This window comes from Hyperolius riggenbachi, chromosome 7, assembly GCF_040937935.1.
Source record: "Hyperolius riggenbachi isolate aHypRig1 chromosome 7, aHypRig1.pri, whole genome shotgun sequence".
Lineage (NCBI taxonomy): Eukaryota > Metazoa > Chordata > Amphibia > Anura > Hyperoliidae > Hyperolius > Hyperolius riggenbachi.
The window spans coordinates 296,876,885-296,890,359 of record NC_090652.1 but is presented as its reverse complement, the minus strand read 5'-3'; the positions used below and the strand labels follow the sequence as shown (position 1 = coordinate 296,890,359).

General features: G+C 44.8%; 1 protein-coding gene across 9 annotated transcripts in view; it reads left to right on the top strand.

Moving 5' to 3' along the window:
* ASIC4 (acid sensing ion channel subunit family member 4) overlaps nt 1-13,475 on the top strand; it is a 949,912-nt gene that overhangs the window by 513,337 nt on the left and 423,100 nt on the right. For 2 of the 9 annotated variants that reach the window (XM_068246012.1, XM_068246011.1), the window contains exon 1: nt 747-1,942. The exons of 6 other annotated variants lie outside the window; for them this stretch is intronic. In XM_068246012.1, the coding sequence (XP_068102113.1) occupies nt 1,367-1,942 (576 nt within the window). In that variant the 5' untranslated portion in view covers nt 747-1,366. Of the gene's footprint in view, nt 1-746; nt 1,943-13,475 lie in introns of those variants that run through there. One more of the 9 variants, XM_068246010.1, reaches the window with a different exon arrangement.

Here is a 13,475-nt window from a genome sequence, read left to right as displayed (position 1 = left end):
GTGCCAATAAAAAAATCTCGACGCGATGCATGCGAATGCACCAGCTTTCTGCCTTGCAGCTGCTTCAAAAGTGTTTTTCTTTGTGTTGCAAATTAATCTACAGATTTAGTTTTTGTTTATTTAAAAAAAAATGTTTTACCATTTCCACTCCTAATAAGCCATCTCTGTCTACAGCGGACCTGAACTCAGAACGTCTTCTCTGCTCTAACAGATACGCAACAGCATGATAACCTTTAAAGTAAAACATTTCTTTGTTACAGCTGATACAAATCCTGCAAAAAAAAAAAATCTGCAGAGTCCACTTCCTGCTTTCATGGAAGCAGACATAGGGTTAACATCCTGTGTTTATCAATTACCTCTCTGCTGTGGCAGGCAGCTAACACAGCTGAAGAGATCAAATTACAATTTGTGATTAGTCACAAATGAGGGTGAATTGGGATAAACTCTCTAAATACATACAGGGTGTATTCCTCAATGTTTTCCTACTGTCCTGTGCAAGGGTTCAGGTCCACTTTAATCTGGGAAGGAGAAAGCGGCAGGGGGGGGGGGGAAGAGTTTAGGGAAAACATTGCGGTGCGGCGGAGATCCTTCTTGGCATCGCCAGCGAAAGCCGCGCTCTCACCCAATACAGTTATTCAAACAAGTGTGGCGAGCTGACTTCAGAACATAGTGTGCAGCCTCCACCCCGCCTGCCTGTAACTCGCTGGCCAGAGAGCTGCTGGAGGCATTTCATTCAGACTTGTACTGCTCTCCCTCTCTCACACACACACACACTAACACACATACATACACACACACATAGACACACACTGAGCTGTTACTGCCCCCTCCTCTCCTGCCTTGTAATATGGGGGATCCCTCTTCGTCCCTCAGACAGGGGATTGTCTTAGCAGTTGTTTAAATGCTCTGCTGCCTGCGCTAGGAGAGAAAGCAGCGAAGAAGACAAGATTTCCATCCCTCGCACAGCTGTGCTCGCCGAGATAAGCAAAGTCACTGGGAGACCAACCTTAAAGGAAAGAAGGACCGTGCTGAATTGAACATCTCTTAGGAGCGGAGAAAAGCCTTCGTCTTCTCTTCTTGCCCTGGTTTCTCTCTAATCAGTCTTGTTTTCTTCTTCTCCCGGTTCCTCTGCTCTTCTGTTTTTTCTTTCTTTCTATCTTTCGGGCAAACACAGGAGAAAGAGAGAGGAGAAGTGAGGGATCCAAAATAGAAAGAGACTATTTGGTCAGCGTTTTCATATCGGAAAAGGGAAAAGTGCTTTGGGACAGCAGTGGTTCCGGGACGTGTGGAGGGGATACGGGGTAAAGGGGTTCTCCTTGGTTCTGAATACCCCTCGGAAGCCCTGTCTCCCTAATCTTGCTTGCCAATGCCCATCGAGATAGTCTGCAAGATCAAGTTTGCAGACGAGGATGGGAATCAGAAGGAGAAAGAGGAAGGGGAGAGGGAGAGCTTGATCGGGGACGAGGATGCCTCTGGTAGCCGGGACTTGGCAGGTTTTGCCAGCACCAGCACTCTGCACGGATTGCGGCACATCTTCAGGACTGGTAGACTGGGCATCAAGCAGAGCCTGTGGGCACTGGCGTTTCTGGCATCGTTGCTGTTTTTTCTCTACCAGGCGGCGAAGTGTGCCTTGTATTACCTCGAACACCCCCACGTCACCTCCGTGGACGAAGAAGTGATGACCGAGATGATTTTCCCGGCCGTCACCATATGTAACATCAACCGCTTCCGGCACTCGGCACTGTCGGACGCCGACATTTACCACTTGGCCAACCTCACGGGACTTCCGCCGAAAGACCGCAAGGAGCACCGACCCGGGGATTTAAATTACTCGGACCCGAACATGCTGGAAATAGTCAACCGGACAGGTCACCAGCTGGCGGAGATGCTTAAAAGCTGTAACTTCAGTGGGGACAACTGTACGGCACACAACTTTTCGGTGGTGAGTTAACTGGCTGTTTGCCAGGCGGGCTGATTTAAGACATTAGTAGGCAAAGGTCAGTCCGGAGGGCCACTGCCGATTTTGTAGAACCTGATAGCGTTAGTTTTCATACAAACGGCATCTTGGTAAGATGTGTATTATTTCTGGCGGAGGTCACAGCTTCATTAGGAGGGTCAGATGTGGGTCAGGCAACTATAATCGCTTGTTAGCGAGAGGTTTAACTCCATGTTGGCAGCTGCCTCACAAGAAATCAATATATTGTATGAACAGTTGCATTCCAGATACAGATATTAAGTTGCCCCATCCCAATGAGGTTCATGTCGTAAAAAGAACAATTTTACTATCAGGATTGGTGCAGTTTTGCATGACAAAGTACAGAGTATAGTGTTGGAGCTGTCGGTCAGCAAGTTTTCTGATAAGCAGTAGACTGCTGTTTTTATAGTGTTGTTAAGCATCTCAAGTTTGGTCTCAGAAACGCCCCTTATAGCCCTGTGACAGAGAAGCACGTGATGACATCACCACATGACCCCTCCTTTAGACCATTTGAAAAAGCACTCTATGGCAGAATCTTGTATAAAAGAACATCACCTATAGAACATGTTTTTTTAATTTTAGAGAACGGTTGTGTTGAATACCAAGACGAGTTATTGTGAAGTTTTGCATGTTTTTTTTAACTTGTTAGTCGAGTTTGTTATGAAATCTCGGTATAAAATGTGATCATGGACTTGATATTGAGATTGACCACTTACTGACCTGATCAACAGATAAGTGGCAGATTTTGAAAGACCACAATTAACCACCACACCAAACCAACAGCCGATCTCTTACGTGAGCACTGAGCTAGCTTTGTAGGTTTATGGAATCAACAGGAAACATATGGACATTCTCGATTCACTGATCTGTTGTTCTCACACTCATATCTGCTGGAACAACATCAACGGGCACTGCTTCAGCAGACTGAAATCTTACATGTGTGGTATTGTCTGCAGAATAGCTAAATGAGCTCATCTCCTACTATTGGCAGACAAATGCATCACGACTATGGCTATCTCTACCATCAAAACAGCACATAAAACAGACCACAAAAAACTAGCATTATGCTGATCACACATGCTACAATTTCAGTGACCATCGCTTACTTATCTTTACAACTCTCTGGGGCTGATTCACAAAATTGTTTTGTTGAATTAACTCACCTTACCTTCTCATTAACCCCCCTGGCGTTACAATAAAATCACCAGGGGGGCGGCGCAGCACTTTAAAATAAAAAAAAAATCATGTAGCTAGCCTTGTCATCGACATCATACATGTCATGGCGTCGGAGGGAATCCCGATCCACACCTTAGTGCTGCCTGGAGGTGATTGGCCAGGCTGCGCAAGGGGTCGGGGGGCGGCGCGGCGGGTAGTGGCAAATCGGCGCGAAGAGGCAGCGATCGGTGTGTAACAAGAAAAAAATATGCAAATCGGCCCACCAGGGCCTGAGAAATCCTCCGCGGCGGCTTAGCCCGAGCTCAGCCCGGGCTTACCGCCAGGGAGGTTAACTCACAATGCTTTCCTCCTTAACTGACTAAACTCATGATTAATCCCTCCTTAAATTACTGAACTCAGGAGTTATCTCTCCTTAACTGACTTAAAGGATTACGGTACTTACGTAAAAAAAAAAAAAAGGTTTTAGTTAGTGTTAGTTAGTTTAAATTACTTGGGGCTTCTTGCAGCCCCCTGGAGTCATTCTGTGCTGTCCTTCCACAATTCTCCAGCGAGCAGCGGCATAGCCATTCGTACGCCAATGCGCATGTGCGGCCCTAAGCTGCGCACACTCTGATTACGCTCCCGTTGCCATCCACACTCTGTGCATGCACAGTAGCAATCTCCACATACTACGCATGTGCAGAACGCTCCCTCCAACTGGGATGTGGCAAGAAGGCGCGTGGCCGGCCAGCTTTGTGGGGTCGCTGCTGCTGGCGAGAAGAGAAACTCCGACCAAGAATTGAACTTTATCCCAATCAGTAGCTGATACCCCCTTTTACATGAGAAATATATTCCTTTTCACAAACAGACCATTAGGGGGCGCTGTATGACTGATATTGTGGTGAAACCCCTCCCACAAGAAACCCCTCCCACAAGAAAAGTACGTACTCCTGGCAGTTTCCTGTCTGTGAACCTTGTTGCATTGTGGGAAATAGCTGTTTACAGCTGTTTCCAACTGCCAAAAAAACAAGGAGCAGCTACATCATCTGCCAACAGTAAAAATGTCACCATGTAATAATTGTCAGAATGTAAATCAGGGATTTAAAAGATTTTACAATGGGCAACCTCTGACTAAATCATTTATACATAATTATTGTAAAAATGAAGAAATGGTATGTACACACGTCTGTTTTTTCCAAACAAATCGGTTGTTTGAATGACAGTTGGACGTGTGTACGTACGATCGTTAGACTGTTAGCAGTTTTGACTGATCCATTTTGCAAATCCGTTGGATTAACTGTCGTTCAAACGACAGTTAGGTCTGTGCGCATGTACAAACGACTGGGAGTCGTTTGTACAAGTAATGACCATTTAAACATAAAGTCTTTTGATCAGTCGTTTGATCTGGTCCATTGTTCTATCCAGCCCATTGACCAGTCAAACGACATGTAAATTAGCTGACATTAGGATATCAGCCGTTTTGTCGGTCTGTGTGGACAAGTCGTTTGAGTGACTTGTTGTTTGAATGACAAACAACGTCCGGTTTGAATGACAATCGGGCGTAAAATCGTGTGCACCTTTACAGTTAAGATGAAAAAAGAGAAAGCTTTCTAAATCTACTCCTCTGTGCTATGAGAGTAATCTGATTGGAATCCAATCTGAGCAGGTAGGCTTCGATGTAGGTTAGATTGCACAGAGATTTCTCTATCAGATTGCTGCGTCTGTACTCATCACTGCGATTGTACACATCAGAAGAGACAGGATGTTTAGGGTTGCGCAGTATTTTGCTTTCATCCATACGAGGGTATTTAGAAGGACATTGATCTGCTAGACGGCATTCTCCCGTATCACACAAGGGGTCCCTTGGCTTTCCAGCGCATCGTTCATCAGACCGTCTTGTACGCGGTGCGTTCTCAGCCTCGCAAGTCTCCCCTTCTGACAGGGACAATATGCAGTGGGTTTTTTTTTAACCCCTGGGAGAGAAGCTGTCACTTAGTTGTCAGTGCCACAGTCTCTTATCTGAAGGTTGCAGTCTTGTGACAGATGCACTCTGTCTTCGGCTTCCCCCCAACCTCACTCTCGTCTGATAAAAGTTACAATCCCGACACCGTATAAATCACAGCTGATCCCAGCCTGATTTATAGGCGGCAATCCATGCACGATGTTCTTTCCTATAATCTTTTATCCATCTTTTCCCAGCACTGTCCGCATCCTGCCGCTTTGTATGTTTGCGGCAAAGGGGAACGACGGGTTTGAAGGAAGCTCGGATACAACAGATGTTGATGACCGGAGAAGGTTTATCAAAAACCAGTGCAAGGAATACAGGAGGAGAACTGGTGTGAAAATAGAACAGGGGTCTAGATGAAGGGTATTGATTGGTGGCTTGGAGCAACTGCTCCACTTCTGCGCCTGTTCTGCGTCTGATTTGCTCCAATTCTCTTTGCACTGGTTTCAATAAATCCAACCTAATGCCTTTTATAACAGGGAAAAATACTTTTTTCTTTGTTTTGGTAGGAGTATACATTCAGAAGGAACTTGTTAGATTGAAATACTAATACAGATTATTCTCTGGCTGCTTTAAAGTGGTATAAAACCCTGACATAATATTCAATATAAACATGTTTTCCTACTTTTTATATGCCATACGGTTATTATATTTGCATTTGTGGATAAGTATTATTATTCATTTAGAAATTACAAGTTCCCAAAAGTACAGTTTTTTGCTTTGAGAGCTGACTTTGCATTTTATTCATAAATGGTTTTATTCATTATGTAGTGAAGGCAGAAACGCTTTGAGTGTCTGTCTGTGTCCAAGAGCTTCTGCACAGTCAGATAATGTGTCAGATTCCTCACTTTATACAATTAAGTAAACACAAGATAACATTATCTGCACTTCGATGTCCAGATTTCTCTGCACTGAACTTCCTTTTTTTTTTAACATTAAAAGATCTGCACTGAACGTTCAAGCGCTGTGTTTAAGTAATTGAATGTTGTTCTAGTAAAAAAAAAAAAAAAAAAATTGATAGTAGTATATCATACGCTGTAAATCATTTTTTAGAGCAAAAAGAAATGCTGGGTTTCATTCCGCTTTAAAGCTGATGGGAAGCCCCTCCCCGAACCCCCCCCCCCCCCCAAAAAAAAAGATACTTACCTAAGGAGAAGGAAGGAGGCTCTGGGCCGTATAGAGCCTTCCCTCACCTTTGCTGGTCCACGCGTTCCACCACTGGCTCCTCCATTTGAATCCCCCATCACGGGAGGCTTCGGAAGTCTTCGGGAGCGAGTGCTCTTGAAGACAAGCGACTTCCGAAGCCTCCCGTGATGGGGGATTCAAATGGAGGAGCCAGTGGTGGAACGCGTGGACCAGGAAAGGTGAGGGAAGGCTCTATACGGCCCAGAGCCTCCTTCCTTCTCCTTAGGTAAGTATCTTTTTTTTTTGGGGGGGGGGGGGGTCGGCTTCCCATTGGGTTTAAAAAATGCTTACCGGTAGTTAATGCTTAGTTACTGCAATTTGCATTTTTACTAATTCCTTTGAAAAAATAGCTCTAGCAATGGTACAGGGCAGGCAACGCGTTTTCAATTTTCTCAAAGTCGAAACACTGCAGTGAGAACACCCTCATAGGGTGACAATAGTGCTTTGCTGATCGCTGGCGATTGGAAAACTGAGCGCAATCGCTCACCGTGCGAACCAGCCAGCATTTATCACGTGCATGTAGAAGGAAGCTTTCGAGCCTCCATGGAAATCTGATTTACGTTTGTGGAAATTTAAATTCCGTGGAATTCTGAATGAACACACTAGCTGCATTGTGTGCGCCGTAAGAGTGTTTTTAACATTTTCCCACTGCTTCTGAAGTGCTCTGTCTCTTCTCTGTGGTTGTAAGTTGTTCCTCTGCACACCTTATCATCCTTTTGCAGGTTTTATTGACACTTAAATATAGTGTGGTGCAGCGCCATTGTATTCTTCCCATCTACACTGTCCCCTAATGCCTTTTGTACCCTACAGGAACTTAAAGAACAGTTCCCATAACCTAGTGACACTTGCATGTCTTATCCTCTCCCCTCCACACAGAGCAGAACAAACTGCTTGGACAGAAACCAAGCAGTGTTTTTATACTGCGATCATTTCAAATCTGCCATTCACAATGACCTCTAAAGATCACTTAAGAGCAGAGCCAGGACAAGGTCCTCCAGCATCCAAGGCTGAGACACCAAAGTGCCCCCCTCCATCCCTCCCACCCCAGCCATCACACACTGATTGCCATTAGACTGAGGCCCAAATCTGGCTTGCAGTCACTGCCATGTATCCCTTTTTCTTATTTCTCTCTGCTTCAAACACAATAGAGGAATGATAGCTAAGTGAGTTGTGCGCCCCCTCGTACACTGCGCCCTGAGGCTGGGGCCTCTCTTGCTTCGGCCTCTGCCTGGCCCTGCTTAAGAGGATACCCCTATACGCTCCTAAACCTCTCCCACTGCTGCACATGCAAAGATCATTTGAATTGGATTTTAAACAGAGTTACTTCTGGGATTTTACAGTATGCTGGGCTTATTTGACTACGTTTTTATATACGTACGCTATGATCACTAATCTAGAGGGAGAAGAAACCAATGGGATTACTAAGAGTTATAATTGTTCAGTGGGCTTGAGAGCTACTTTAACAGTTTCTTGTGAGGATTTGTCATAATATTGCTAACATGTGACATCAGTCGATGCGCAACTATAAAGTATTACCTCAATATAGCTGTATTGACTCCAATTGTCCCTCGGTAGTGCAAAAAACGCAAATCCCTCAAGAAGAAATTAAAAAGAAGATAGGCAAAATATAAAGAAATAAAATTGCCGGGTGTAGCGCCCCCATATTCCTTTTAGGAATTAAGGCCCATATCCAAAATGTATTTTCCTTTACTTACTACTACCACCCACCAATAAATGCTGTACACCCACTCTCAATTTACTCTTGTTCTTGTATGGGGGTCCTCAATTTCGGCATTACATACTTCTGACTAGCTTACAGCCATATACACACTGAAACTCTATCTTAGGCCACACCTTCTTCCTTAGAATAAAATGGAGTTTAAGTAGCAGGCCAGCACCTCCCATCCAAAAATATCAAAATCCTTATCCAGAAATCCCCATACCAATGGAAGTCCCCTCCATTGCCTCCAACTGCAGCTGCATACCTTCTATTAGAGCTCAATGCGAGGGCAGGTAAGGCTCCCTGCACACTGCAAATCCGTTTTCCGATTCCGATTCCGTTTCCGATTCCGATTCCGATTCCGTTTCCGATTTTCCTTGAATACATTCAACAGAAAAACGGATCAAAAAACGCAGCATGCAGTTAAGATTAAAAATCTGAATCGGAATCGGATGTAAAAACAGATTAAAAATCTGAATCTGAATCTGATTTGCTTGCAGTGTGCAAGAGGCCTACGAGTCTAATGTATCTTTCCCCTCCTCCAATTGAACTAATAGGAACAACTGTGTCATGCATTAGGCCAGCCCCCACCCCCCCCCCCTCCCCCCAACAGACAGAGCTAATCTCATTGGCTCACATTGCTCACAGGGTCAGTAGCCAATGAAATTATCTCCTGACCGGCTCACGGAGCTCTGCTGTCATAGCAACGGCAGAGCGAGTAAGCTTCAGCGACAGGAGAGTGACGCGATCGGTGGCAGCGGTAGGTCCGTACAGCGTGATGTCCCTCCAAAAGAGGGACGGTTGGGAGCTATGTGTCATGCCTATTTTGTATACTGGGAGCTAAGGCTTTAGTTCGCTCTACAGTACTGGCACAAGTTATGATCTGGTGATTTAAAGGACCACTATTATGAAAATTGTTAAATTGAATATGCATGTAAACACATAAGTATGTTTCTTCAAGAGTAAAATGATCCATAAATTATTTGTCTCCTATGCTGCTGTCACTTACAGTAAGTAGTAGAAATCTGGCAGAAGTGAGGGGTTTTAGATTAGCCCATCTCTTCGTGGGGGGTGTTCTCCGGGTTTTCTTTATTTTCAAAAGCACTTAGTGAATGGCAGTTGCTCAGTCCAACTGCCAAAAAAGTGAGCGGCAAACACGAAGGCTCGCCAGTATCTTTATATAAAATTATTTTCAGGGAGTGTCTTTATAAAGAATAACGGCTATGCTGAGAAACTCCCATGAAAAGATGGACTAGCCCAAAACCTGTTGATTTTGTCAGATTTTAACTGCCTCATCAACATAGGAGAAAAGTAATTTATGGCTCATTTTACTCTGGAAGAAACCTACTTCTTATTTCTATGTGTTTACATGTAGTTAAAATTTAACATTTTTTTGTGATAGTGGTCCTTTAAACATCCCCAGTCTACAGAAGAACAGGATACAAAGTAACAGGATGTGATGAGTACAACATGAGAGCCAGTCTATCACCCCGGCAGGGAGGGAGGGGTTAATTTGTCTTAGCCGTAAGTAGATTAGCAGAGGGGGACACTGGGATGAGGAGGGGGAGCTCTGTATTTGGTACCCAACTACCCACATCCACAGGAAAAGAGGGATAAAAAAACAGCGAGATGTTCTAAATGTCATTGGTTCAGTCCAGGCTCAGCGGAACGAGCGTTTAAGTGTTTTGTTATTGCCGGGAAGCAGACAGGGGTCACCAAGGCGGCAGGAACACAAAGTCTCCTGTTATTGCGCTTGTCTCATAAAGTGACACAGTGCTGTGCTATGCAGGTCTGTGGCATGCAGGTGTTTACCGATGCAATGCATGCTGGTCATTATGTCTATTGTCTAACACTGATTAGCTGGGCTGTGTTATTGATGATCCAGTACGAATTTGTAAAAAGATATCTTTACAATAAAAATTATTGCGAAAGCAGCGCAGGGTAGACCTGTCAGTCTGGGTTTAGTAAAGCAGAGAATGCAGTTTTGCATTAACCATCGATGGAAGCTGTGTAGCATTTAAATATGTATTTTAGTGGATGATCAATGCAGCTGCTTACTTTCGAGGCCCCACTGGTCTCTCCATCAGGCACAGTGTAGGGTGCTACACTGGGGCTCTGGCCCCTCTTAGGAACAACCCCCCCCCCCCCCACACACACACACACACACACACACTAACATACAGTTAACTGATTCCTGGTTCCAGCAGCGTACACTGAACAGGATAGGGTTTGTAAAAAACTCTCCATGTCAGTCTGAGCCTATGTGGGTGTTAAGTAAACCAAGGGTCTTATCTATTTGCCATAAATACCTCACAATCCTTGCAAGAGCCCTTGTACTTAATGTGTCTAAATGACACTTATATTTGCACACACACACAAAAAATCTTTTGATTGTAGTCAACAGAAATAGAGTCTGAAGATTGCTTACTAGCTTACTGTTTTTCTTCTAAATTAGCCAATACATGTTGTTATCCTGATTCAAAACTTCTTGCCTGCAGAATACAAGCTCTAGTCTGCAGCAATGCTTAGCTACTAAAATAAAGAATTACACACACAGTGTTTCTCTCCCTCCTTCCCCCTCCCCTTGCTTGTAGAGACCTTAGACACAGTCTGGAGGCTGGAATGACTTGTCTGTGATCTGTCCACACAGGAACAGCTTGCTAGCAAGTAAGGATTAAGGCCTCTTTCACAGTGCGACGTTAAAGTCGCACGTTAGAAAAAGTTTTAACGTGTACCAACGTACAGCAATACTAAGTCTGTGCAACATTTACAGTGCACACATTGCGTTTGTGTTTAACGTGTAGCATTATTAGAAGGTGCTGCATGCTGTGCGTTATACACGTTATTAACTGCGTTGGACTGTTTGCACATGTTCAGTAATGACCTGGAAGCATACTTTTCATTGCCTGTATGCTCTACTGTATGCGACGATAACAGGGCATAGAGTTGCGCTGTGACATTTTTGGGATGTTGCGTTGTTAGTTTGCGTTGCAACTTTAACGGCGCATCAAAACGCAACGTCCCACTGTGAAAGATGCCTAAGCCATGCCAGGTAACTAGCTAAGTACATCTGTAGGTAACTTTCATAATAGCACCATCATTTGGACAAGCTGCGCTGCTCAAAAGTCTCTGAGTTATGTTTGTGATATTTACATTTGGTTCCTATCATTGCTGAACTAGTTAGCTTTCATTTCATCACCCGAGTTAGGCAAAAAATATCTAAAGCTTGCCCTACAAACATCGATTTTGATCACCCAAATGGGCCCCACCAGTGAGCCATCGTGCCCCCCAAAAATTTGAAACTGGAGCTGCCACTGGTCATACATGACAAAGAGACCTCGAGTGTCTCAAAATCTTACAATTATCTTCTCATATAATGTAACTCTGCATTCATCAGCTGAATAAGGCCTTGTTCACACTATGCGTGCTGCTGTGCGCATTTTGGCAGCACGTATGGTATGCGATCAGCAAGAACATCAGAAGTTCATACTATGATCGCTGCGTAGTACTAGTGTGATGCACTATTGCACTGCTGCACGCATTTTTGGCAAAGCGCATCACTGATACCATCCACTGTTATGAATGGGATCAGCAGCGCAATGCGCAATGCAAGGCAACACGTATGACGTGAGATCGGGTGCGCTTGTGTCCCGAGCGCACAGGCATATGCGTTGCCTAATGTGACCGAGGCCTAAAGAGGATTAATGTCCACATCGTGTGTTAAAATATCCTGACAGCAAAATATTAGCGGCAGCAACACTTCCTTCTTTCATTTAACCACCTTGGCGGTAATGAGGAGCTCAGCTCGTCCATTACTGCCGCGGTGTATTGCTCAGCCCCTGGAGGGTCTTTCTGCCCCAAATTTTCGGAGGGGGTGTAGCTTGCGCTTGGCTAGCTACATCACCCCTCCGATCTCCGCCTACCCGCTTTGACCCCCCCGACCGCCGCTGTTTTTGCTTTGCCCCACCCGGGAGCCCGCGCCGGCGCAGCCTCTCCATAGTCTCCAGGGGTTGCTATGGCGGTGATCGGAACTGTGCATGACGTCAGACGTCATGTCTGATCGTCGCCATAGCAACGCCTGAAGCTATGGCGGAAGTCTTGGCCATCGCGGGATCTTGGCCATGTGGCGAGCGGAGGGGAGGAGACAGTGCGGGGGGAGTTGGGGGGAGAGTGTAGCCAGCCTAGTGCTAGCTACACTAAAAATAGCCTTTTTTAAAAAACAAGCCACCTGCGGCCGCATAGAACACCAGGGTGGTTAAAGGGCACAACATGCAGTGTTGAAGTCGATGTAAAGAGAGACTACCCCATTGCTTTTAGTGCAAAGCCAGGGTGCTAGGCTTAAAGAGGAACTATTGCAAAGATCTTACAATTTAAAACACGTAGAAATAAGAAGTACATTTCTTCCAGAGTAAAATGAGCCACAAAGTACTTTTCTCATATGTTGCTGTCACTTACAGTAAGTATTAGAAATCTGACATTATCGACAGGTTTTGGGCTACTCCATCTCTCCATAGGGGATTCTTAGCATGGACTTTATTCTTTATAAAGACACTCCCTGAAAAAGATTTATACAAAGATGCTGACCAGCCTCCCTGATTACCGTACACTTTTTTGGCATTTGGACGGAGCAACTGCTATTCACTAAGTGCGTTTTGAAAATAAAGAAATCCCTGTAAACCCCCATAAGGAGTCCCCCGGTCTCCGCTGTCTTCTTCTCCGCTCTGGGCTCCAGCTTCACTTTACTTCCTGCCGGGGGAAGTTTAAACAGTAGACGGCGCTCTACTGTTTAAACTTCCTGTCGGGACAGGAAGAAGTGAAGCCTGCTGGAGCCCAGCGGAGAAGAAACAGCGGGGACACGCGCTGGCAGAGCAGGTAATTTATTGCCGCTAGTGTCGGTCGTCGGGCATTCGAACGCCACTATCGATGCACTCCCGACCCGCCGGCGATCGACAAATCTTCTGCAAGGATGGATCGACGGGAAATTGATTGTTCGGTCAGCGTTTGCGCAACGATTTCACAGCAGATTCGATCACAGTGATCGAATCTGCTGTATATTGGTGGGAAAATCGTTAAGTGTATGGGTCCCTTAAGATCTGTCAATTTATATGCATTTTGCAGTTTTTAGCAGAGTTCCTATTGCTGTTTTAGTGTTGTTCCTATTTAGGCTGTGTAATAGAATAGAATAGTAGAAAAAAACTCCAAATATTTACAGGATTTTTTATTTTATTTTATAAAAGGATGCCTATAAATATACTTTTTATAGGTTGCTACATAATCAAATACACCTTCACCGCCCAAATAAAAATCTTCCAAAGACTATCCTAACTTATGGAAGACAATTAAAGACTACCAGGGATGGGCTGAAATTCGAATTCGGGTGAATCCGGATAGTTGCTAGTGTGGGGTGGGCGGGGGGTCAAGCTTACCTGTCTAAC